At 45.8% G+C, this 25,771-nt stretch overlaps 1 protein-coding gene across 2 annotated transcripts; it reads right to left on the bottom strand.

Annotated features, from left to right (window-relative positions):
• Positions 1–2,519: 2,519 nt before the first annotated feature.
• Positions 2,520–20,114, bottom strand: P2RX4 (purinergic receptor P2X 4). Of its 2 annotated transcripts, XM_080985643.1 has the most exons (12): positions 19,634–20,113; positions 18,121–18,268; positions 13,600–13,671; positions 11,045–11,117; positions 10,355–10,454; positions 9,696–9,776; positions 8,770–8,911; positions 6,946–7,082; positions 6,343–6,436; positions 5,570–5,635; positions 5,363–5,458; positions 2,520–3,292 (listed from the first exon to the last, which is right to left on the bottom strand). In XM_080985643.1, the coding sequence occupies exons 1-12, from the start codon at positions 19,774–19,776 to the stop codon at positions 3,233–3,235; spliced, it is 1,212 nt and encodes a 403-aa protein (XP_080841769.1). In that variant the 5' UTR covers positions 19,777–20,113; the 3' UTR covers positions 2,520–3,232. The 2 variants fall into 2 exon arrangements, with proteins under 2 accessions (XP_080841769.1, XP_080841770.1); XM_080985644.1 differs by lacking the exon at positions 13,600–13,671 and having other exon boundaries at positions 19,634–20,114.
• Positions 20,115–25,771: the final 5,657 nt, after the last annotated feature.

Raw genomic sequence — 25,771 nt, 5'->3', positions numbered from 1 at the left:
GCTTAGGTCATCCTGCAGTCTGTGTGTCCACATTATTTGCTGTTCTGCTTAAGCTTTCCATTGTACTTCTGCCCTCTGGCAGGCTGGTGCTGGTGCTGAAGTTGTAGTCCAAAACATCTGGAGGACACCAGCTTGTCGGAGGAGGAGGTACCTGAATGCTTAATTTCTCTTCATGATAAGCACTGGATTCAAAAAGGAGGGGAATCTGCTGCCGGTTTGCGTAGAACTAAATGGCAGACTTCCTGGGTTATTGTGGTTTATCATGAGTACGGCGGGGGCTCCTTTATGCGTCCCATCCTCTCCAGTTTTGAAGCCCCCACCCACTCAGCACAACCAGGAGAAATGTGTAATTAATTACCATCAATTTATTAATCACCTTCTAAATAACTGTCCCGAGGCGATTTACTCAAAAGTTAGTTAAAAACACAAAGAGCAAATGCATTTAAAACAAGACTGAAAAACTAACAATGTAAACACTTGTGATAAAGACACATGAATCCATCTGGGGAAGCCTGCAAGCACAAAATGTCTTCCAGGGCAGATAGTGGGGAGTTGTTTAGTAGTTGTGGGTTGTTGTTAGGGAGGAACCATGTAATTCCCTGGTTTGGAAATAACGGGAAGCCCAGAGAAAGAGCCACCTCATTAAACTTTGAGATGCCAAAAAGTGTGGCTCAGGGGTTGCCAAGTGTTTTATCGGCCAGCAAGACAGTCACAAAATGGTTGCTGTGTGGGTATGTGGTGTAACATAAAATGGCTGCCCTGTTTAACGAAACGGGAAAAGAGACAAGAGCACAAAATGGGCCAGACATGCCCACTTCTCAGAACAGTCAGTCTTGGTGCTGGATGAAATGGGAGCATGTTCCAAGCGTAGAAGGAGACAAGCCAGCACAAACGGACTGGGCAGGAAGAGCAAACCACCTCCTGTGTGCTGAAGGGCTCTTTAATGGGCTCTTTCTCATAGGTGCCATCGGCTGAACTGACAGCACATTGGTGCCCACAGGCAGTGCTTGGGAGCTTGCACATGTGATTTAATTTATTCCAGCACCACTCTCTGGCCTGCCTTTGCTCTAGACGAGCTGTGGTCTTGTGCAGCTCTTGCACTTGCTCAGGCATTCTCCAAGAGGGCTGGACTAAGCCCCTCGCACCGTGCTTGCTGCGCTGAGATGTGCAGTTGGCTTGGCAGCACCAACCACAGACCTCGGCTAAGGCCTGCTCACTGCTCAGGAATAGCCTTTTGGCAGGACTGGCTACATCCACAGAGGCATAGAATAGGGGAAGGTCCCTTTGCTATTGGCAGAATTCCCTTCCCATGGAGACTAACCAAAGTCTGAGGTTGAGCGTCTTCCAGAAAAATCTACAGCAGACATTTTAATGTGCTGGGCTTTTAATGGTAAAAATGGACAGTACAAATGAGTGGCATTAATCTTAACCTGTGGACCTCCAGATGTTGCTGAACTCCATCAGACCCTGCCAGTGTTGTTGGGGCATCTCCAACAGCACTCAGAGGCCACAGCTGCCTTAGCCTTATAAAAAAAAGGGTGCTCCAGAGCTTGGAATGGGTTCAAGCTGTAAAGCAATTCATTTTGTTAAAAAAGCAGCAGCTTAGATTCCAGTGTTGAGAAGAAAAGTGTGTTAACAATGCTAAATTATTGTCTTCAGGTGCAATTCATGCTTTTTATGCCCATGTAACCAGGAATGCTAGGATCTAAAAGCACATTTTATTACGGGGCTCCTGCATCTATGGCTACAGAACTGTAACTCCTGGCGGCATCCCCTTGTCCAAGCTCTATAATATTGCTGCTTTTTATATTGTTGAATGACCAAGGCTTGTATTATTATTTTTAATTTTTGTTCCTGCCTATGTCCTTTCTACTACACTTCTACTTTTATCAAGCGTTTTAAACATTATGTATTTATCACTTAAATGACCTTTTAAAAAAACAACACAGACCCAACAAGGAATTGGCAAGCACTTTTCCAGGGGACTTTCAGTATTCAAGCTGAAATAAAAATGTGGGGGAATGATAAATGCAGCCTCTAGGGGTTTCATTATGTTGGTTTTGCAAAAGAGAGGGAGAGAATACATTTACCTGTAGCTTAAGGACATCCCCAAAAGGTCAAGATGCCTTGGCTATCCCTCACCTGTCCTACATCAGGATGACGATATAATGCAAGCACCTTCCCAGCCAGGTGCCCTCCAGATATTTGGACTCCCACCACTTCTAGGCAGCATAGGATTGTAAGGGCAGGATGTAAGTATTTTAAAATAAATACATTTTGCAGATTGCAGCATTTGTATCTCCCCTTTCTGCAGAGGTCTGACATTTTCCCTAAATGCAGATAAACAAGTTCTGAAACAACAGTTTTTGAAACACAGAAGATTGCAGCTTGATTCCACCACACACAGTCTCCAATCCATTCTGCTAGCATCTACCTTGCAGAGAATTAAGATTTTGTGAATATTCAGCTGCAGCTCTGCATTCCAGGCTACCCATAGAGGAAGGAGGCACAAGAAGATAAAAGTTTCCAATAGCTTTATTTTCTCCACAAAATAGATCTCTCCCCTAAAATTCCCCCCATTCACATTAATCAACTTTTCTTTTTGCTCCCATGTAATCTAGACAGGGGAAAAGTGCAAGGACGTACAAATTTATTTCTTTTTGACCTATATCCATTCCTTCAGTTTGGAAATGAATTCTAAAGGACAAAAATTAAGGAAAGTGCAAAGGGAAAGGACTGGCAGTATGCCATCTAGTTCACAGGTCAGAGCGCCTTCCTTGTCCCATTGAATGCTGGGGATTCTATCGCCCGCTAAGAATGGGAACTGGGATCTGTGCAAGGAAGGCAGCAGAAGACCTATCTTGTTTAAATCCAGCAAAGATGGGGGGATGAAATGAAGAGGAACCAGGGCGGAAGGGGACAGAAAGGGAAGGAATCCTACCCAGAAGCCACTTTCTTTTTCCAGTGCCACAACTTTAGGAGGCCCTCAAAATTACCTTAAGACTATCCAGGGCTTTGCAGGTCCCTGAAGTATCTTCCCCCACCCCAGCAAAAAAAGAACTTTCACAGAAAGTGGTTATCATTATTTGCAGAATATCACAATCTTTACATTCCCTTTATCAGGGCATCCATATTGGAAGCAAGACTGAACAGAATAATTTATGTGGGTTTCTGTTCCCCTTCACAGCCTGTGCATGCGTGAAATTCATTGGACATCAACACTTTGGGTTGGTCATCGGATGCGACAGCCTTCCTGAGTTTCTGCCTGGGAGCCATAGGATGAATTGGCTTCCTATGAAAGAAGAGGGGGAAGTCAGTGCAAAAACAACAACAATACACAAGACAGATTCTCAGGCTCACATTCTGGCTAACATTGCCCCAAGGGAAATTTGCTAAGCAAATTAGCCTGTAAGGTTCATTGAATTGTAGAATCTTAGAATTGGAAGGGATCCCAAGGGTCATCTAGTCCATAGCTGTCAACTTTCAGATCAGCAGCCTCACCTGTCCTGGGGACAGTCTACGGGATATCTAACAATCCGGGGAAGCAGCGGGAAACGGCGCTGGAATAAGGGAATTTCTCGCCAAAAAAGGGAAGGTTGACAGCTATGATCTAGTCCAACCCCCTGCAATGCAGGAATGACCCCTACAAGGTTCTACAGGAGCTGCACTTGCTAAGGCAAAGCCACACACTTTCAAAAAGCCCAACCAAACTTTTCTAATAAGCTGGCAAAAGGTTGCCAATAAGGCAACCCCTGTTGTTGTTGTTGTTTAGTCGTTTAGTCGTGTCCGACTCTTCGTGACCCCCTGGACCAGAGCACGCCAGGCACTCCTGTCTTCCACTGCCTCCCGCAGTTTGGTCAGGCTCATGTTTGTAGCTTCGAGAACACTGTCCCACCATCTCGTCCTCTGTCGTCCCCTTCTCCTTGTGCCCTCCATCTTTCCCAACATCAGGGTCTTTTCCAGGGAGTCTTCTCTTCTCATGAGGTGGCCAAAGTATTGGAGCCTCAACTTCATGATGTGTCCTTCCAGTGAGCACTCAGGGCTGATTTCCTTCAGAATGGAGAGGTTTGATCTTCTTGCAGTCCATGGGACTCTCAAGAGTCTCCTCCAGCACCATAATTCAAAAGCATCAATTCTTCGGCGATCAGCTTTCTTGATGGTCCAGCTCTCACTTCCATACATCACTACTGGGAAAACCATAGCTTTAACTCTTCCCCCTACTGTGCTCCAAACTGATCAAGGTGCGCTATTGTGATTTTGGGCTTCCCAGAGGCATCTAGTTGGCCACTCTGAAAACCACATGCTGGACTTGATGGACCTTTGGCCTGATCCAACAGGCTCTTTGAATGTTCGTCTCTAAAAACAATTTGCTGTAATCTAGCAATACGATACGATACAATACAATAATTTTTATTGTCATTGTCCCATACAGAACAATGAAATTGAAAAAATCTACATCAGACATTCAAAAACCAACAAGCCTGCTATCCCAACTATCCCAGCCTGGTTAGCCCCTAAAAATGTACAGTGGTGCCCCGCAAGACGAAAAACTCGCTAGACGAAAGAGTTTTCCGTTTTTTGAGTTGTTCCGCAAGACGAATTTCCCTATGGGCTGGCTTTGCAAGATGAAACGTCTTGCGAGTTCTAGCGAGTTTGTTTCCTTTTTCTTAAAGCCGCTAATAGCCGCTAAGCCGTTAATAGCCACTAAGCCGCTAATAGCCGTGCTTCGCAAGACGAAAAAAACGCAAGACGAAGAGACTCGCGGAACGGATTAATTTCGTCTTGCGAGGCACCACTGTATCTTTACTATGCCTTATAAAATGCAAGCAGCTGAAATCAAGCCCTTTTTTAAATTAAGAACACCCACCACAAGTCTATCTACTTTATGGTAAATCTTCATTCCCCATGAGAAGCTAGATAGCTCTAGCCTAATATATTCAAATGACATTTATCTGTAGGAGCCACATTGATCAATAGGATGACGGGAGCATCTGGAGGGCAACAGGTTCCCCAGCTATAAAGGAAAAGAAAGTGACTAACATCCAATTAAGCCACAGGGCCATTTGGCCAGAAGCCAAGGTGGGAATTTGGTATTATAAATGGTTTTTTAAATTATCACAGTGTCTCACACAGGAAATCCTAGTTATAGGGTGGCACCAAGAATTGTTAGCAATCCTTAATATAGTTTCCAAGCTTCTTTTAGGGGAAGAAAGAATGGATGTTCCACATCCATATTTATTCTTTTCCTTCTGGAAAGACAGAGAGAGAGAGAGAGAGAGAGAGAGAGAGAGAGAGATGGAAGAAGAAACAGATACAAAAAGAGAAAGCTATGGGAGCAAATCCTAACACAAAGCAAACTTACCAAGTCATAGTCTTCAACATATTTGTATTTCTTCTCTCTATAATAATATTTTTTCTTCATGAAATACAGGACAATGATATCACAGAGGACTGTCGCCTAGTTGAGATTCAAAGGCAAAGAAGAGATATTACTTATTTTCAAATGTTGAAGTTTGTTCTAACACCTTATTAAAAGGAAACCAGTGGTGAGGGAGAATAAAGGGCTTACCACACCAAACAGGGCTAAGCCAGATCCAATGTTAATCATCGTAGGGATGATATCAAATTTTCCTGCCTGAAACACACACAGATATCCACAAGTTATTCAAAAGTCCTTTCTCCGATAGCTCTCCTATTCATTTAAGGCAACTTTCCACCGACAGGTGGTGTTGGACTCCAATTCCCACCAGCCCCAGCCAGCATGCGCACTGGTCAGGAACAACGGGAGTTGTAGTCCAACATTATCTGGGAAGGGCACCAGGTTGGGGAAGGCTGGCTTTATGGCATTTGTTTGTAAGAAAAGGATGGCCGTTCCGTGACTGTCTGAATTGTCTCATGTCTGTGGTGGTGAAACCTCCAGCGCTAACTGGTGCAACAGAACATTCAACAACTCAGGAAGACAAAGACGTTGGACACACACAAAAATTCACAGTTTCTATGAAAGAGAAAGAAATTGAGTGGAGGAGGCAGGCGGACATACTTAAACCAACAACTAGAAATGTGGTCACACGTCACAGAATGTATTTAAAAGTTGGGTCCCAAAAAGTTGAGGACAGCTGAATTATTCTGCCTGGTAGCAAGTCAAAGGTCTTGGGTACTCTTGCTGGAAATGCCAAACATGGGGCCGTCTGTTAAATGAGATTTGGGTTCTCTATCCCCCCTCTTAAGGCAACAAAGCAGAGGGGTGCCATGCATGCCTGGTGCCATCTGAGGGTCGCCGCAGCCACGCCAAACTCAGAGGCAGCTGGCCTCCTTTTGCCCTTTGCAAAAGCAGGTAGCTACCTTGCCAAACACCATGATATCAAAGCGGATTCCATAGGCCTTGATGAGCGTCCGGGAGTCTCTGCCACCAGCATTCTTGTAATATTTAGCAAATCTGTTTGGGAAAAGAAAAAGGAGAGGTGGGTCTTGTCCTCTGGGCAGCCCAGGACCTCCACACACACTGCCCAGGCTTGTGCCCCAGGGAAGTCATGTAAGTGCTGCTAACACTGTTGTTTGACTTCACCCCTAGAGGTGCACTCCATTGTCTCTCGAGACAGATGGATGCAAACAACTGCAAATCTTCAGGGATCTCATAACCCAGTTGGAAATCCTGGTGTGTCTGCTCCAGAGCTGCTGCACACACACATTCATGTGGGTCACTGGTCCAGAGCAACTGGTCTCCACTGGTGCTCTGCATCAAGTGAAAGTGCTCACAGGCATCACAGTAAAACCAGTACAATTAAAAATCAACAGCGTAATCCAACTCTTCCAACAAATAATCACACCTAAACAAACACACTCTTCACCTGCTCCAGACATCAGACCCTGCACCAAAAGAGTTTGACTTGGGTAGAGGCTATACCATGGTGGGTTCCCAGACCTGGTTACCCCAAACCACCCTACCTGAAATTGTATCCTGGAGAGACGGTGTGGTCAGAATCCTTGTTGTCGATACGACGGAAGGTGTACTTTGGCAAACAATAAGAGGCAGCCTTGTCCAAATTACAGTTCCAGCTGATCTGCAGCCCCATCACTCCACCCTGTAGAAACAGTGCATTCAATTTAAATTCAAACAGCCCTCATATGTGACATCATTCATTCCGCCCCCCTCCCCCATGGTCATGGATGCAATTGTCTTTTACAGCAGACCATGAACAAACTTTTCTACAGAGTGTAGTGTACACTGCATCCAACATAACCCAAGTCAATTTTGGTACAAAAAAGAGAGTGAGGAACAAGTTTCTAGGTCTCATTGATGCCCAAACATATTGCACCATAAAATGCGGTTATTTATTGCAATTATTTACATCCCACTTTTCAGGATACAAATCCTTCCCATGTGGTTTATGAACAATATAATCTCAATGCACATTCTCAAAATATAATAAAGCTGCTGTCATTTGTCTCGGTCCGCCAGTTTGCCTGAGTGTTTTGTATGCAGCTGTAAGGCCTGAGTCTAGCAGCAAAGTTTTACGTTTTTAAAACACTCTGACGAGATCTAAATGGAGGGGTACTTGTGGACTGACATAATTGTAAAGGTTTTTCTACAGCTTGTTTCAAATGTTCAAAGCACATTAACGTGTTCTCACAATGATTATTCCAATAGCCCTGTAAGTTTGGTCAGTACTATTATCCCAATATTACAGATTGGAAGACTGAGGCCTTAAAGAACAACACAGCTTGCATAAATCCACCTCGGCAAGTGCAGAGCAGTTCTGAACTGGACACTTTTAAGTTTACACTTTGCATGACTGCACCAACTTGAGGAGTTAGCAAAAAGAGCCTTTTGGAAATGCAACTGGCAAATGTGACCAGAAGCAAAGCTCATTGTTTGAAAGAGGCCTTGATCTTGAGAAGATAGCAAGCCCAAACAAGGAAAGTTAAATATTTGCTCCATTAATCGCATTCCTTATATTGTGCATCTGCCAAAGAGCACCATTTGTACAAACTGTTACCCAGCTGCCCTTGTTCAAATATGCTGGATACTCAAGAGGAGGGGGAAGAGGTTGGAAACAAACATCAAACAGGAAACGAAGGCTCTTGGGGTGCAGCTGCCGCCTTGTGGGGCTTGCTCAGAAGTGGACTCAAGGGGCAGCTGCCCCACAGGCTTCCCGCTCTCATTGCGGATCACCCCACCCCCCCATCACGCAGGCCGACCCCACACTGCCACAAGGAGGGGTGAGGCCCAAACCCCATCCTGAGGCACAGAACACACGGGGGCTTCTGACAGAAGAAGCTGCCACAGAGAGGCCCATGTGAAGAGATGCTGGGTCAAGGGTCTTCTTGGCAGCCCACAAGCGAGGCATAAAGCAACTCTTCTCCTGCACGGGAGGCTCCCAGATTCTGGTCTCGCAGCTAACAGCCTTTGCACAGCAGACTGCACTCCATGGTCAGCTTTGCTTATCATCCCGGCTATTATCACAGGGCAAAGACATGAGAAAGCACCGGAAGAGCCTGTGGAGTGGAGCTGATAGTGAGTGGGGCCTGGGCAGGGGAGGGGTCTGTGGCCTGCCAGAGCCCCAGGGGCCAGTGGAAGGAGCACCTATGTCTCACAGCCCAAGTTAATAATATGTGCATATAGAAAATTTATCCTATCTTTAAAGGAAGATAAATCTAAGTATTTTTTTTTTTTTTTTAAATCTAATTCGCAACTCTTGCACTCGGCTCCAGTTTTGATTATCACTCTTCCCTTCCTGTCGTATTTTCCCACCACAGATTCTAACCAACCTCAACAGCCATCTCTTGGAAATTCTGACCAGCAGATTCAACCACATCACGGAGGCGGAAAATGGGGCAAAAGGGGTCCGTTTTGGAATTGTATTTGCAGTTCTTGAGGTATGATTTACTTATGTTGGGGAGGATGTTTCGCCTGGGTGGGGAAGAAGGGAGAGATTCCAGAGTTAAGGTCATCCGGGGAACTCGCTGGGTGATTTATCTATTAAATTTATATCCTGCCCTTCCGCCCAAAGGGTGCAACTTCCTGTGTACTGAACTAGAAACACCTGCCTTGCCCACTCCACATAAAGATGTTGTTGTCTAGGAAAAGGTGTGTGGGGCGTTTATCTCTGGCAAGCTTTTGAAATGAGAGAATGAGCATAAGCCGTCACTATTCATTCTGCAAACTTAATCCTGGCTGAAAGCTGCTGCTGTTCCACAACGCCAGTGTTAGGAGAAGGGCAGTGGCTCATGCCAAAAGTCCAAGGTTCGATCCCTGGCATCTCCAGGCAGGGCTAGAAAAAGATTCCCCTGAACCTGAAACCATGGAGAGCCATAGCTAGTCAGTGTAGACAGATGGACCAGTGAGCCTGGCTTGGTATAAGGCCGCTTACTGCAGTCCTAAGAAAAGTAGATGCAGCACCAGCAAACAATGGCAGTGAGGAAAGCAGCTCATGGGAGGAAGGGTCTCCCACTGCCAGGGTCTTGCCCAAGGGAACCCGGAAGCCTAGAGCCAGTGGCATCTCCCATCCCACCCTGCCACCTCCATGCTTGGCAAAGCACTGCTGGATTCTTCAGTGCCATGATTTTATATTGTGACACAAATAATACAATACTGATTCTTTTCCTGCTAGCACAAGAACCCAACAACTTGTGATTAATGCTCCAGTGAGCACAGCCCAAAGACGTTAGTGATGGGGGGGGGGATGTATACGCACTTAGTGAAGTTGAACTTGGGGTACCAGATGTTGTTCTTTACCAGGAGGGTGAAGTTTGCAGCATTATGTAGGAAAGCTGGTCTGGAGAGGATTGAGAAAGGAACAGGGGATGGGATGGGGCAGGGAGGAGAAAGAGAATGTCTCAGTGGAAACGTGCGATTTCACTTTATGCCTGACAATCATGGCTAGCAACAAGGCAACAATCCAACAATCTCACTTCAAAAAGGTGGTCTGGCCCCCCATAGGTCAGTGCACACTTTGCACACATAACACCCCAAATTCACTCAGGCAGGGGTGATATCCAAAGAGGGTGACCTCAGGTAAAGCCTTCCATTTATAGCGCTGCAAGCCTGCCCGCCCCCAGTGTCCCCTGAATGGCCCATTCAAACAGGCCTTTCTGCCCATGCCAGTGTGGCCAGAGGGGGGAATGCTGAGCATCCCACCCACGGCTATGGGGGAAGGAACCAATGGCCTTTGGGACCAGGCCACAGCAGTGCCAACCAATAAACGCTGCTTCCCTGAAGGCCTGGGAAAGCAAAGGCCGTCAACACCATTGAGCTCCAAAAGACGTCTGAGCGTAGCTACCTGGTGGAAGTATCTCAGCATCTAGCCATGTTTGGTTTTTTTAAAAAGCAACTTGTCAGAGTTAAGACACTCACTTGGGAACATGTTCATCATCCTCCACTGGACACCAGGCAAAGACCTCACAGGTTTTCTCGGTTGAGTTTCTGTATGTAACACACTTCCCAGTCTGGACACCTGAAGGGATACCAAGAGCGTCCTCATCAAACTGTTATGCTAGCAAGAACTATGCTGCCTCAGGACTCTCCTTGTTTGGAGGTTTTTATGCAGAGGTTGGATGGCCTCCTGTCACGGATGCTTTAAATGCGATTCCTGCATTCTAGGGGGTTGGACTAGATGACCCTTGGGTTCCTTCCAACTCGATGATTCTATGATTCTGAGTTTTTCTGCTGCCACATGTGTAAGTCAGGCTTCAGACCTAACATCTTCCTATGAAAGGTAGGCCAGAACTACCCTCTTCTTGCAGAGGGCGGTGATGGTGTTTGAGGCTGAGAGAAAATGGCTTGCCATTAGGGAAGTGTGGAGAATTAGGGGGCAGCAGCACCCAACCGAGTAATCAGCATTCCTCCCCTCCAAAACCCATAACAAGTATCTACAGATGAAGTCAATCACACCATTGCACAATATCCTTGAAATCTGCAACATACAGTTCCCGCTTAGAAATGCTGCCCTATCTATATGTTTGCAGATCTCAAGGTCAAGATTTTATCCAAAAAAAAATGAGCAAAATGATTAGCAGGCACAAAGAAGACCACACCAGCTCCTACCATTGCTGTGTGTCCCAACGTATCCTTCCGTGCAGTTTTCGCTAGAATGGCACCGTGTGGTTTTATCTGGAAACTGGAGAGGAAGACGATGGTGCAGATAAACAGAAGGGCAGCGCTTGCCATGCCCTCTCCCTCCACCCCGTGGCCTCCAAAACTAGCGCTTATGAAAGGGTTTGCATGGGGGCACATCAAAACAAAAAAGCTCTTTCTGAACTAGTTAATCCACTATGCTGGGATTCATTGAAATAAATCAAATAAGCAGGAGCTAACAAGTAGGGCTCTTCACTCAATGAAAGGAAGGAAGGAAACAACAAGAGAAAGAGAGAGTCAGAATTCCGCACAGAGGCAAATTGGGCAATCTACATAAATTGGGATATGTGCTAAAAATACTTTGATCCAACCAAGTTGGCAAATACCACAATTTAAAACAATAGTATGCAGAGGAAAAAAGACCGGGGGAGTTATGTAGGTCCTCTTCCTTTCTGATTGGGGGTGTCATACTGTGGTACCTCGGGTTACAAGCACTTCAGGTTACAGACTCCGCTAACCCAGAAGTAGTACTTCAGGTTAAGAACTTTACCTCAGGGCATGGGAAAGGTACAAAGATCTAATAGAGCAAAAAACACCTTGGTGGCTATCACCAATTGAAGCTTCATTATTCAAACCGCTTGGCAAAAAGGGGAAGTGGCCTACATATAGAGATCTACTGAGGGATCAAGAAGGGAAATGGAAATTAAAAGAGTTTGAGGAAATCAAAGACCATTTTCAGAGTTGGCTACACTATAGACAACTTTATGAGATGTTGAGGAAGATAATAAGAAAGGGTTTAGTTATACAACTTCCAGATTTCCAAAGGAAGTTATAGAAGAAGAAGGGAAGCTGCTGAAGAAAGCATATAGTATTCTGCTAGAATGGGAAACAAAAGATGAGGAGGTCAAATCAGTCATGATTAAATGGGCACAAGATATAGGACATAACATACAATTTGAGGACTGGGGAAAATTGTGGAAAGTAAATCTGAAATTTACAGATTGTTCTCTCTTTTTTAAAAAATGACATTTGCAAAAAAACCACGAGCATTTTTGTTAGGGATTGTAGGACAAGACCTGCCAAGAAAAATAAGAAACCTATTTATGTATGCTGCAACAGTGGCAAGAGTCTTGTTAGCACAAGAATGGAAGAACGAGGAAATCCCAACGAAAGAACAGTGGCAAGAAAAATTGATGAGCTATGCGGAATTGGCCAAGTTGACATATAAACTGCATGACAAGGACAATCATGACTTCAAGGAAGAATGGGAACTTTTTACAAACTACTTAAAAAGACAACAAAATGACTTGGACTCCTTAGCAGGTTTTGAACAAACAGCCACAAATTTATTAGTTGAATATATGATAGACAAGGCAAGGATATGTACAATTTTATAATATGCAGAGAACAATATGTGGGGGGGGGGGGAAACAGAGAGGGGAGCTGAGGGAAGTCCTGGGGGGGGGAGAGGGAGGGATTGGGGGGAAATAATGTAATTGAATATTTGGACTGATAAATTGTTATGTTGAAATTGTTATATATATATATATATTATATATATATATATATATATATATATATATGAACTTTACCTCAGGATGAGAACAGAAATCGCGCGGCAGCGGAAGGCCCCATTAGCCAAAGTGGTGCTTCAGGTTAAGAACAGTTTCAGGTTAAGAACGGACCTCCAAAATGAATTAAGTACGTAACCCGAGGTACCACTGTACAATTAAAAACCACCTTCACAAGGGACGCAGGTGGCGCTGTGGGTTAAATCACAGAGCCTAGGACTTGCCGATCAGAAGGTCGGTGGTTTGAATCCCTGCGACACGGTGAGCTCCCGTCACTCTGTCCCTGCTCCTGCCAACCTAGCAGTTCGAAAGCACACTAAAAAGTGCAAGTAGATAAATAGGTATCGCTCTGGCAGGAAGGTAAACGGCGTTTCCGTGCGCTGCTCTGGTTCGCCAGAAGCGGATTAGTCATGCTGGCCACATGACCCGGAAGCTGTACGCCGGCTCCCTCGGCCAGTAAAGCGAGATGAGGGCCGCAGCCCCAGAGTCGGAAACGACTGGACCTAATGATCAGGGGTCCCTTTACCTTTACTGCTGGGTCCCTGGGCATTAAACCCCCTAAGGCCCAGGTCAAAAAACCAACTCTTTCTCTGGTTTCTAAAGGCTACAAATTTACGTAATTTATTTCCTAAGGATTTCAACCCTCTTTCCCTCCCCTTCTGCTTCTCTCCCTGGTTCTGCTTTGGAGCCAGCATAGCCAACTGAGGACCCGGCAGTGTTTGCTCATGGTAGCTGCTCCTACTTTTATCAACAGGCTGGCTCCACCCCGAAACACCAGCAGCTATTAAAATCCTAATTCCCCAAAGATGGCGTCGCTACTTTGGCCCTGGGGTATAAACTGAATGGCCAACTCCTCAACTCAGCTCCCGAAATTGCACAGCATTTTCTTTGTGGTTTCAGACAAAAGACGAATGAATTCTGAGCATTGAAAGCTTGATGTTAGTGGGAGCCTACCTCTGCACAGAGTCCTTGAGTTTGATTCTGAGTGATGATCATGTTTGTCATGACGAATATGGAGTTCTCGCCCTAAAGAAAAAAGAACGAGTTCAGCTTCACACAGCGATCTGGATCGGTGGTGTTTCCCAAGGAGAAGCCAGACAGGATCAAGGCCTAGCTCATTTTAGTAGAAGGGGAAACTTTGATTGAAATGTCCCTCTGTGGGCTACAGGAAAAGGTGGTTACTGCCCACCTCCCACAAACCAATGGCTCAGAAGCTAAAATGTGATCATGGGCATCTTAGCAGCTCAGAATGAAAGAGCTGTAGATCATTGACCATCAGCACAGTTTCCATTAGAAGTTGAAAGGCGAATTTTGAGTGGAAGCAAGAAAACTTTTTGCCCAGGAGTTGAGGTCAGGAAGAACAACTTGCTACTAGGTGAAATAACTGGACATCCCATAGAGTGTCAGAGCTTATTGCACCAACAACATGAGATTATCAACGGGTCAAGATTTGGAGCTGGTCGGACTGAGCTGGGGTGACAATCTGGAGACAGAAGGTGAGGCAGTGGAACCCACAAGCCAAACTTTTGTTTACTGATCCCTTGTTCAAGTGCAAGTTTGTACTTACATCCCTCCCAATGGGACAATCCTGCCCATTGGCTGACAATACAGTTATCAAATATACATCATCAAAACATATACAAGGTAACAGTGTCAGCAAGAAGGTTGAGAGCATTCGAAAAGCCTGGATAAACAAAGAGGTTTACACCTTGTGTCTCAATTAGGTCAATGTGGGGATAACCAATTATGCTTTGGAATTCCCTAACTTAACTGAGAATGCCTTGTCTTGTGCCTTCATCTGCACACCTTAATACAGTGCAGTGGAACCTTGGGTTGTGTACCATCCTCCTTACAAACGCTTCAGATAATGAGCTCCGCTAACCCGGATGTAGATGCTCCTGGTAGCAAACTTTGCCCCAGGATGCGAGCGGAAGTCACGCCATTAGCGAAAGTGCGCCTCAGGTTAAGAACTGTTTTGGGTTAAGAACGGACCTCTGGAACGAATTAAGTTCGCAACCAGAGGTACGACTGTACAGCAGAACCTCTACTTATGACCGCCTCTACTTGGGCCCGATCCAAGTCGCGACCACGGCAAACCCGGAAGTAAATACCGGGTTTGTTGCGATTCGTGCACACAGAGAAGCAGCTGCCGCTGTCTGCACATGCACACAACGGCGCTTCGCCCAGCGACCTGTTTTGCCTAAAGGACAGGCCGCCAGAACGGATTATGGTGGTGAGTAGAGGTTCCACTGTACATGGATAGGGAAGTACTGAAGAAGGTACTTGGGTCCCAAGTCATTGCAGGTTTGCTATTGGAAAAGTACCGTAACACATTGCCAACAAAAGAAGAATGGCTCTTAAAACTAAGTGAGTATCTGGAACTGGCTAAACCCACAGAAATAATACAAAATCATTCAAAATGAGAGAATTAGGAGAGAATGGGATGTTTTTATAAATTATATGAAAAAAGGTGGTTTCCAGGATTTTGCTTGGCTTAGCGTAGATAAAAATTCCACAGGAAATTAGATCGTTTCTCCACAGTCTTACTAATGGAATACAGACAACCAGAAATACGAGTTATTAAGAACCGCATAGGGGTAGAGGGAAGTTAAGATATAAATGAAGGAATCAAGCATGAAGTCAGAAAAGGAGATATTGTAAAAATAGAAGAGAAGGAGGCTACTAACAGGAATAAGGACAGCTTGTATTCCTTACAAAGATGTGTATATGGAACTGTTGTTCTTTCTTTTTTAAAGTTTTTTCTTTATGTATACGTCAGAATAATTGCAGGTTATGTTAAAATTTGTAAAACTGTGATCTCTTTTTTTCTTTCTTTTTCTTTTGCATATGTAATATGTATATGTTAATAAAATTCAATTTTAAAAAAGTGTTATTATAGCACTTCAAATGTATGTATGGTGTGAATGTGGCCGAAGAGGGGTATAATGTTTGTTGTTGTTGTTGTTGTTGTTGTTGTTGTTATTAGATTTTTATTTCTATACCAAACTCATATTGATCCAAGTATAAATGCTTTCATACATGCTTAAAACAGCAAATCAAATACAATTGTTTAGGGACTCAGTCACAGTGCGAACAACTAGGAGGAAGTGTGGCTCCCAGGAAGCCGCAAGCCGCAGAGATCAGAGGCAGAGGCATAAAACAGGAGAAGTTGAGGTTTAGCCAAGAGGAAAGACTCAGCAGAGCTGACCTTATCATTCTTTCACAACGGCCGTAAAAGAGAATCAACAGAGGAAGTTTACACCCGTTCTGCCTTGAAGCCGCAGCATGCAAAGACATATTGAACCGAGTTCTATGACAGAGAAGAAATTATTCCACACAACAGTGTGCCAGGAAGGGCCTGGAAGCTATTTGCAAAGTGTCCTCTTGGATTAGACGAGGTTCTCTCAGGTCCTGCCTTGGGCTTCCCTGAGGCATCTGACTGACCACTGTGGGAACAGAATGCTGGACTAGATCTGGGCCTCAGGTCCAGGGACACTAATAGCGCCCTCAAACTACAACTCCCATTGGTCGTCCTCACTGTTGGCACTGATGGCCCCAAACATCTGTAGCAGGGGTCGGCAACCTAAGGCCCATGGGCCACAAGCGGCCCATTGGGTTGTTTAAGCGGGCCATGGACCCTCGCCGCCCGATCGGGGACCCCCACTGCCCACTCAGTCAGCTCCCGTGCGCTGCGCTAAACCGGCGCAGAGCAGAGCGGGGACCGCCTTCCATGATGCTGGCTGGCTTCCCATTGACTGAAGGAAGCTCCTGCAGCCAATGGGAAGCTGCGCACACCTCCTCCATGCTGGAAATAGCGTTTGCACATGCATGCGTACACACACACTCCAATCCACCGCGGCGTCTGCAGGACCGTGAACCGGCCCAAGCCACAAAAACTTTGCCGACCCCTGATCTGGAGGCTATCAAGTGGGAATGCTTGGTACATGCTGTATCCCACAGGCTGCAAGCAGCAGACATGTTTTCTGAGATATGCCCTCTAAACAAGGCCTGAAGCCATCACCATAGAGCAGGGATGTCCAACAGGTCGATCACGATCAACTGGTCGATCCCTGGGAGGTTCCGGTCGATCGCTGTTGACCGTGGGCTCCTTTTCCTTTGCGGTGGCATAAGAGCATTGGCCCCAGCCTCTCTCTCCATCCTCCATTTTTGCTGGAATGGAAGACGTAGTTTTCGCTGTGAGGCAGATTGTTTCCCTAGCAATCTTTTGGTGAGTGACTTTTCCCTTTTCCCCTTTCCCCTTTCCTCAAAACAACTTTGACCTGAACTCTCCCCCCAAAAGGGGTAGATCACTGCCAGTTTTTATTCTGTGAGTAGAATCCAGTCTCTCCATTGCATTTTGGCTAAGTGGCCCAAAAAGATAACAAGGTCAGTGACATCAAAAGCCTCTGAAAGGTCCAGAATCAACAAGGTTGCATTCTCCCTGCTTCTCTAAAACATATGTTTTTTCATTGTCCTATATTGAAAGCCTTTTGGCAGAAGGTAACTGAAACCATCAACAGAACTGTACAGAACAACCTTACATTTAAAGAGCAAAATATCTTCTTGAATTATATACCCAGCACATGGAACCTTACAAAAGGACAATACGAGTGGACTCTCCGTGCCCTGACCACAGCAAAAAGACTGGTTCTGATGAATTGGAGAAATAAAAATGTGGCTCCCTTCTATGATTGGATTGAAGACTTATACAAACTCGCAACATATGAACAACTTGCATATAAACGCAGACTTGCCATGGAGAAATTCAATGATATTTGGAACCCATTCTTACAAATACAGTGGTACCTTGTTTTGAGTCAGGGATCTGTTCCGGAGCCCCGGGCGCTCGACAAAACGCAAATGGATGCTGGACGGGGCGGACTTATACAGAGGTACCACTGTACTGTAATGGGTTAAGATCTGGTGAAGTACAATAACAACATTGTAAAAGTTTGGGGTTTTTTCCCTTCCTCCCTTTGTTTTCCCTTTTGCACGGGTTCTGTTTCTCTTTTTCTTTTTTTCTTTGCGTCTCACCATGTTTGGTGCACATATGGTTATTTACTTTTTGAACTTTCAATAAAGATGTTACCAAAAGAAAAGAAAAGAAAAGAAAAGAAAAGAAAAGAAAAAAGGTTGCATTCTCTCTGTCCCTCTTCTGGTATAAGTTACCTACCCAGGAGACCAATACAAGTTCCGTACTAAACACAGGAATGAAACCAGGATGGAACGGATCTGAACAATTGTCTGGTTGGCCACCCCAAAATGAGGCACTTCTTATTTACCCTCATAAAGATGGCCGCTGTATGTCTTAGGCTCTGTTTAACTTTAGTCCTGTGATCTAATGGTCTCCTTTGAAGAGCTAGCAGGTAAAAACTGTCCCTGTTTGCTCCAAGGCAGAGAGACTCCTGACCACAAACAGGAAGTATGTGTCATACCCAGCAAAGCCCTCATGAGATTCAGCTCCTGTGTACATACCTGAGGCGGAATCACGTAATCGGCTACATCCCAAATTCGGAGCCCCAGCTCTGAAGTATTGGTCACGGTGACGCCCTTCACTTTTGTGGTCACCGAACTCACCACTGAATCTGTTTCTTGGTAGCCCTTTTCCCACACGAAGACCCAGCTGCAAGAAGGGGGGGGGGGGGAATCCATCTCAGAATTTAGGTTTAAGTAGGGTTGCCATATTTCAAGTAGTAAAAATCCAGACACATTTTCACGGAAATCTTTTTTAGCTTATCCCCTTAGTCTTGCACAGTTAGGGAAACCTGCAGGTGTTACTGGTCTCCTCCACTTCCCATCATTTATGCATTTTCAATTTTTCAATTTACATATCATATTTTGCCATCAAATATAGACTTCCCAGCCTAGCCTGCCATGGCATTTGTAATTGTTGAATATCCAAATATTAATCCACCCTACTTTTCCCCTTCTAGTCTATCTTTGTATTTACTGTTGTTCAGAGAATTACCCCTACTTGTAGCTTTGCTTTAGTATCACCTTTCTTTTTAAGTACTCCCCCAAACTTTCCCATCCGTCCTTTATTTGTTTTCCATCCCAATTCCTTATTTAGGCTGTCATGCTCACGAGTTCGGTGTATTTTGTCCATTTATACAGCCATTGTTCTTTTGCTAGTATTATTTTTCTTGCCAATTTTTAGCATGCACTATTCTGTGGGGGTTTTTTGGATAACATTTTGTTAATTTTCCAAAAAATAATAACAGCAAAATAAAAATAATAAATGCATAAAATAATGCATAAAAAAGAAAAAGAAAACATCATAGATTTTTGCTTGACTTCCCTCCACTCCCCCTCTTGGTTCCATTGTTTAGTACGCGTTCACGCATGTCCTGAAAGCCTTATATTCTTTATAATCCAATTTTAAACCTTCTTCATCTTATTACAAGTGACTTTTAATAGCATGCACTATTCTGGCCGCTGCTGTGGCAGAAATAAATAAACTGCATACTGCCGAGGGGAGTTTACACTTAACTAACAGAGGTTCTGCCCCCCCCCCCCGCCAACATAACGCCTGGCCCCCAATAAATCCTGGCTATGCCCATGCATACATGTAAAGCATATTCTTCCCCCAGCCTGGAAAGAATTATGGGAACTATAGTTCATGATGGGTGCTGGGAACTGCAGCTCGGTGAGGGGCAAACTAAAGCACCCAGGTATCTCAGGAGGAGGGCAAAGTGCTTTCAACATATGGGGCGTATGCAGCCAACATCTGGAGAAGCACAACTTCGCTGCAACAAACTCCTTTGTAAGTAAATCCGAGTGGACTCCAGAGGGGCTTACTTCCGAGTAGACACCTAGGGAATTCAAGAGGACTACTCTCCTCTGGCAACAAGGGAGTTCCCCTGCTCCACTACCCCAGTTCTGGGGAGGGGATCACGTTGGTGGGGAAAAGAGGTCCGGAGGTCTCCTCCTCCCTCCCTGGTCAGCAACCAGGGGCCACTGTCCCTCGGCCCCTCGGCCCCCGCCTTACCCGATGACGTAGGCCAGGATGGCCAGCTGGACCAGCCGGTTCATGAGCCCCACTTTGCGGCTCTTGATCAGCACGATCCGCGGCGTGTCGTACTCGAAGAGGAAGCTGTACAAGCCCGCGCACGGCTTGCCCGGGCCGGCCATGGAGCCGAAGGGGAGGCGCAAGGCGGCGGCGGCGAAGAAGAAGAAGAGGCGCGATCCCGGCGGGAGGCGGCCGGAGGGCTTTAGAGAGGGCGAATCCCGCCTCCCGGTGGCGAGTTCGAAAGAGGCGTCTCCCTTCCTCCTCCTCCTCCTCCTCCAGCGCCTGAGGTCGGATTGGCGGCGAGGAAGCGGAGGCGCTGCTCCTCCTGCCGCGGGCCAAGTGCGCGGGACTCCGGGAGAGGAAAGGAAACGCGGAAGGAAAGGAATCGCGGCTGCTTCGTCGGCCAGATTCAGCTGCGTGCGAAGTCCGAAGGCTGCACGAACTTGCGACCCGGGATGGGAAAGGCGTGAGTGGGGAAAGGGGGAGGACCCCCAGGCTGGGTCTCATTCACACCCCCCAACACTTTTAATACAGTGGTACCTCGGGTTACAGACGCTTCAGGTTACAGACGCTTCAGGTTACAGACTCGCTAGCCCAGAAATAGTGCTTCAGGTTAAGAACTTTGCTTCAGGATGAGAACAGAAATCGGGCTCTGGCGGCCGGGTGGCAGCGGGAGGCCCCATTAGCTAAAGTGGTGCTTCAGGTTAAGAACAGTTTCAGGTTAAGAACGGACCTCCGGAACGAATTAAGTACCTAACCCGAGGTACCACTGTAGTAGCAAGGGCTTCCCCAGGGCCAGATTTAGGTTGGATGAGGCCCTAAGCTACTGGCGGCAATGGGGCCTTTTGTTTGTCCAGCTGTCCTTTGTCAACAACAAATGGTTACTGTTTTTTGTGTTGAATATATGCTATAATTTATGCACCTAATAGGTATCTAAAGCCATTTGCACATGCAGAATATAGGTACCCTATATGCAGAAATGAGCAAATCAGTGATATTTTAGGGAGCAGGCTAGCAAGCAGGGACCATTGCTTACTTACATCATAGATAGCTGTCAACCTTCCCTTTTTTTGCGGGAAATTCCCTTATTCTAGTGCTGTTTCCCACTGCTTCCCGCTGCTATCCCAGATTGTTAGATATCCCGTAGACTGTCTCCGGGACAGGTGAGGCTGCTGATCCCTTCTTTTCAAATCTGAAAGTTGACAGCTATGATTATAGGAGCCTACACAACACACAAACACTGTTGCTGTATGTAGGTTTTATTTTATGTTTTTTATCTTATATTTTGGAACTGTACACCCAGGTTTTTTTTCCTTTATATTTTTTGGAGGCCCCCAAGAGAGTGGGGCCCTAGGCTATAGCTTGTTCAGCTTATACATAAATCCAGCACTGGGCGTCCCTCCTCCAAAGAACTCTGGAAACTGTAGTTTGTTAAGGGTGCTGGGAGTTGTTAGGAGACCCCTGTTCCCCTCCCAGAATTACAATTTGAGTGGTTCAACAATCAGTCTGTCTTCCCAAAGAACTCTGGGAGAGGACCAGGGCCGTCCCTAACAACTCTGCACCCTTCATGAACTATACTTCCCATGAATCTTTGGGAGAAGCCATGACTATTAAAGTGGTATAACAGAATTTTAAATGTACAGTATGGACGCAGTTGATGCAAAAACGGCGCACTAATGGCGGATCATTCCACTTGGTTGTTTTTTTTCAGAGATCCTTCCCCAACATAAGCATACTACTGCCATCTGGAGGGCTGTTCTTCAGGAGTCTTAGATGAAGGACCATCAAAAGCTTATTATTATTATTTTTTAAACTCTAAAAAGAAATACAAACAATTGTCCTGGCAAGTGTACAATTATGTATGGCATGGTATATTAAACGTACATCACATTGCTTCAAAAGGTCTTGCTGCTTCCTTCCATGAGCGCTTGGTTTTTTCCCATGGTCTTTCCATCTCGTGTCTCAGTGAATAGTTGCCATGTATCATCTACACATTCTCACGGGATACTCTCAAACAGCTCTAAAGGGTTGTTTAGAAAGAACTTACCTGGAACTGAGTGAATCACAAAGGCTTGTGGGAATCCAGTTATGTCACTGGGGCCTTCCCCTAGAAATCTGGTGGGGAATTGTGTATAGCTGGAAAACCCCCAGCAGAAATACTTTTAATAGGACTGGCCAAAATGTTGCAAAAGAGTGGCACAACATTTGTGACATTTTTGTTTGTCCTAATAAAGCTATTGCAGAACTGTTAATTATTTTAGGTCCGTCCCCACCTTCTGGACCTTTGCTTTCTCTCTGCCCCACTTTATATATGTGGATCAGAAGCTTCTGTTCCTGAGTCTCCAGTCTCCAGTGGAGCCTCATTCCCATGAAACCACCTCAGGGAACAGGTTGGAACCCTTGAAGCCTCTCGCTGCTGGGAGATGGGGACGGAGTGCAAAACAGTGTTTTTAACTGTGAAGCATAGCAACAAATACCAGTTAACAATACCAGGAAGCTAAATTATAATGCAATTGTGTGGCATGGCATATAATACCACAGGCATGAGAAATAGTTACACACAACACTAACTCAAGACTGCCCTGTTTAACACAATGGCAAGTGCTATGCACCTGATTCTGAAACTTAAGAACTAAAGTCCCGTCTGATGGCCAAGAAGCGTTCCAGGTCTCTTGAAGACCTGCAGCTTGTGTGTTATTTATTCTGAAATGGCCAAATTCCCCAAGTTATTATACCATAGGGAGACATGCAAAATTTGTATATTTTCCTATTGTTAGGCTACCAACATCCAGATCAAACTTTTTTTCAGAATGAATAGCAAGGAGAGCTGTGGAGAGGCGTTCTGTTAGATATTTATTGATAAACCTCAGACCAGAATGTTAAGGACATTCCCACCATAAAAAAACTGTGTTTGATGTTGTGTTGATGTTCCGTTGCAAGCTGTCCCGAGTGTGTTGTGATAGTTGTGAGAGGGAGGGAGATACACATCTGATAAACACGTGTGTGTGTGTGTGTGTGTGTGTGTATGGAAATAGACAGACAGACATGTTGTGTCACAAACTGCTTTGGAAAAACTCTGCTCAATAGCAGGTTACAACAATTAAAAACAATGCTAAAAATAGTTTGAAACAACTTTTTAATTTTTTAAAAATTACAATATAAAATTCAAAGTGATTGGAAGATAATGCAAACATGTAAAAATGGTAAATTAAAACACAGTAGCAACATTGATCCCACCAGTTCCTAAGCAAAAAACATTGTAAATCAGTGCAGAAATGTTAGTGCAGGCCTATGAGGCAAAAGGGCACCCTGCTGAGGACACAGGAATGCTTTGCAAACTGGGCGAAGGCCAAGTTCCTGGATTTTGTTACATTTCAGTGATTAGAAGGACTAACATAAATATGTAGAGGCAAGTGGATAAGTAAAATGTTCTTGGAGACTATTTTTTTGTACATGTCATCAAACCTGTGTCCGCAGTTCGAGAAAATGGCAGGGGCAGGTTTTGCTTCACAGCAGGAGTGGGGAACTTGTGGGCCTTGTGGCTCCCACAGCCTCAGCCCGCAGGGCCAAATAGGGCCCCTGGAAGCCCAGCAAGGTTTGGATGGCTGCAGCTTCTCTACCACTCCTGCTGTGAGGGAAAAGCCTTGCTTTGCACACCCTCAACCGTAGAAAACACTTTGGCAAAATATACTTGAGTCAGTTGCATATGCATTACAGTATATGATAGTCCCTGGAAATACCATGGGACAAAGTCCTCTGAACACCCAGTTTTAATTACCAGTATATACACACGTTTGTTTGTTTGTTAGGTCTCTCTGCTCTAACCTCCAGAAATGCAGTAATAACGAGGCTGGTATCTGATACTCCTGAAGTCTCCTCTCCCCATTCCTGAGAAATTACAGTGGTACCTCCTGTTACGTTCTTAATCCGTTCCGGAGGTCCATTTGTAACAGGAAACCGCTAATGGCGCCTCCTGCTGCGTGACTTCCACTCGCATCCCAGGGCAAAGTTTGCAAGCAGGAGCGTCTACTTCCAGGTTAGCGGAGCTGGGAAGCCAAAGCATTCGTAAGGAGGATGGTACGTAACACGAGGTTCCACTGTACTGGAAAGAAACAAACAGCTTCAAAACCAGACACAAAGAAACAGAGGGCTTCCCAATGGAAATCAGCAAAGCTCTCATCTCTCATACATGAGCCTTTGCTGTGTTTTGAGAAAGAGAGAGTTAATCTGGTCTTTCCTTTGGGCTTTGACTGCTTAAGCCTGCCAGGAAGATTGGATCCCCGATTCCAGGTGTGCACTGAAAATTCTGAGGACCAAAGAAGGTTGTGTTTTAATGGCACAAGCAGCAACAAGGTATGGTTTAAAATTAAACACCAAATGCAACTCCCCTTGTTGGCTTTTGTCAGGCAGGGCCAACACCTTTCGGGACACATTTGGAATTTTGAGAAAGTGCCCTGGACACCAGGCAGAAAGTGGCTGTTCTGGGAGCATGGCATAAGACAAAATGGCTGCCGTTTCCAACACAGCAGGAAGAGACACAAGACCACAAAATTTTGTGAGTGTTATCTCTTACATGAATGGACAAAAAGAGGCACCTGCAACCCGTCACTGCAGCACTTCATCAGAGAGAGAAGCTCTTTGCAATTCTCTGTTCAGAACATAACAGGGAGAACAGGTCCCCAATCATGGCATTCAATGACATGTAGGCATCTTGAAGGGGTGGGTTTCAGTGTAGGGGTTCATCCATACTTCTGCTTGTCCTGCTGCTTTTCCCCAGGAAAACCCACTGCTTACCGCTCAGCAAACGTCAGCTGGTTTTTCTGCAGTGCGATGCTTGCTCCGTCCGACTCAGGGGTAAACAATGGCTTTTCCCAGTAGTGGGATAGGAGAGCGGGGGGGGGGGGATCACATCTGGCAACCAATGCGCCTCTTTGGTTCCAGATAGTACCAGAGTACGCGAGTCTAAAAAGCTCTCCTGGGAAGCTTAGTTTGGTCAGAATCAAGTATATATTTAGTTAACGCTAAATACTGTTAACAAAAGTTGTGTGCCTGCCCGTCTCTCTGCTGAGCAGTGGCAAGAGCCCATGGGGTTCCAGGCACTCGCCCAGGGTCTATGGTCCTTTGGAGAATTGAGACACGGCATAGACCAGGGGTCGGCAAACTAAGGCCCACGGGCCAGATCAGGCCCAACTGCCTTCAGGATCCAGCCTGTGGACTGTCCGTGGATTGGCGTGGGGATTCTGTTCATTCAGGCTGCGCCATTCCCCCCCTTGCACCATTCCATTTCCCCCCACACACACACTGCGCCGCCTCCTCCCGCCCTGCCTAGAGGAGGAAGGGGGCTGGGCTGAGCGCCATTTTAAGCAGCCCCTCTCCAGAGCTAGCCCTTTCACGCCGCTCATCTTCCCTCCGCCACCACCGCCCTGGTGCTCCTGTGGGCCAGAGAGTAGAGCAGATGAGCTCATTCTGCCTATGCATGAGAAGCAGTGGCGGTGGCAGCACCAATGGTGGCGGCAGCCCCAGGGAAGGTAAGTGCAGTGGCTGGGGAGGAGGACTACTTGCCCCCTCCGCCTCTTCTTTCAGTCCCCCCCCCCCAGTGCCACTTCTCCAGCCGGCCACAAGGTCTGAGGGACAGTGGACTGGCCTGTGGCTAAAAAATTTTGCCGACCCCTGGCGCAGACTTTCGTATCTTTAAGAAATATGGTTTATTCATCTATTTACACCTTCAGTCTGCATGGAGGGAGTCCAGAGCTTTACAGCATGATCATCTCAAGAGTGCCTTGTACCTCACAGCAGTGCAGCCATGGAGTCCAAGGGATCTCTCCCAGCCAGCCTTCAGCCAGCCTGCCCAAGATGGACCTTTTCAACCCTCCTTTCTTCCTCCTGGAAAACCTTAGTAAAAAACTCTTTTCCTGTTACCTCAAATACACACACCCCACCACCTGGGTAACATCTGACTCCCCAGACCAAAGGATTCCTCCCCATCAACACCTTTTGTCATATTAAGAGATTTGCTCTTCACTAACCCAGCCAGGCATAAGCCAGCCCAGGGATACCTCTGCAGCTGGTATTTCTCCCTTCACATCTCAAATAATCAAAATCCTAGCATTTATTAAT

Source organism: Podarcis pityusensis, assembly GCF_964106645.2.
Source record: "Podarcis pityusensis genome assembly, chromosome: 16".
Lineage (NCBI taxonomy): Eukaryota > Metazoa > Chordata > Lepidosauria > Squamata > Lacertidae > Podarcis > Podarcis pityusensis.
Note: the sequence above shows the minus strand (reverse complement) of the source record. Positions and strands in the feature narration are given on the sequence as shown.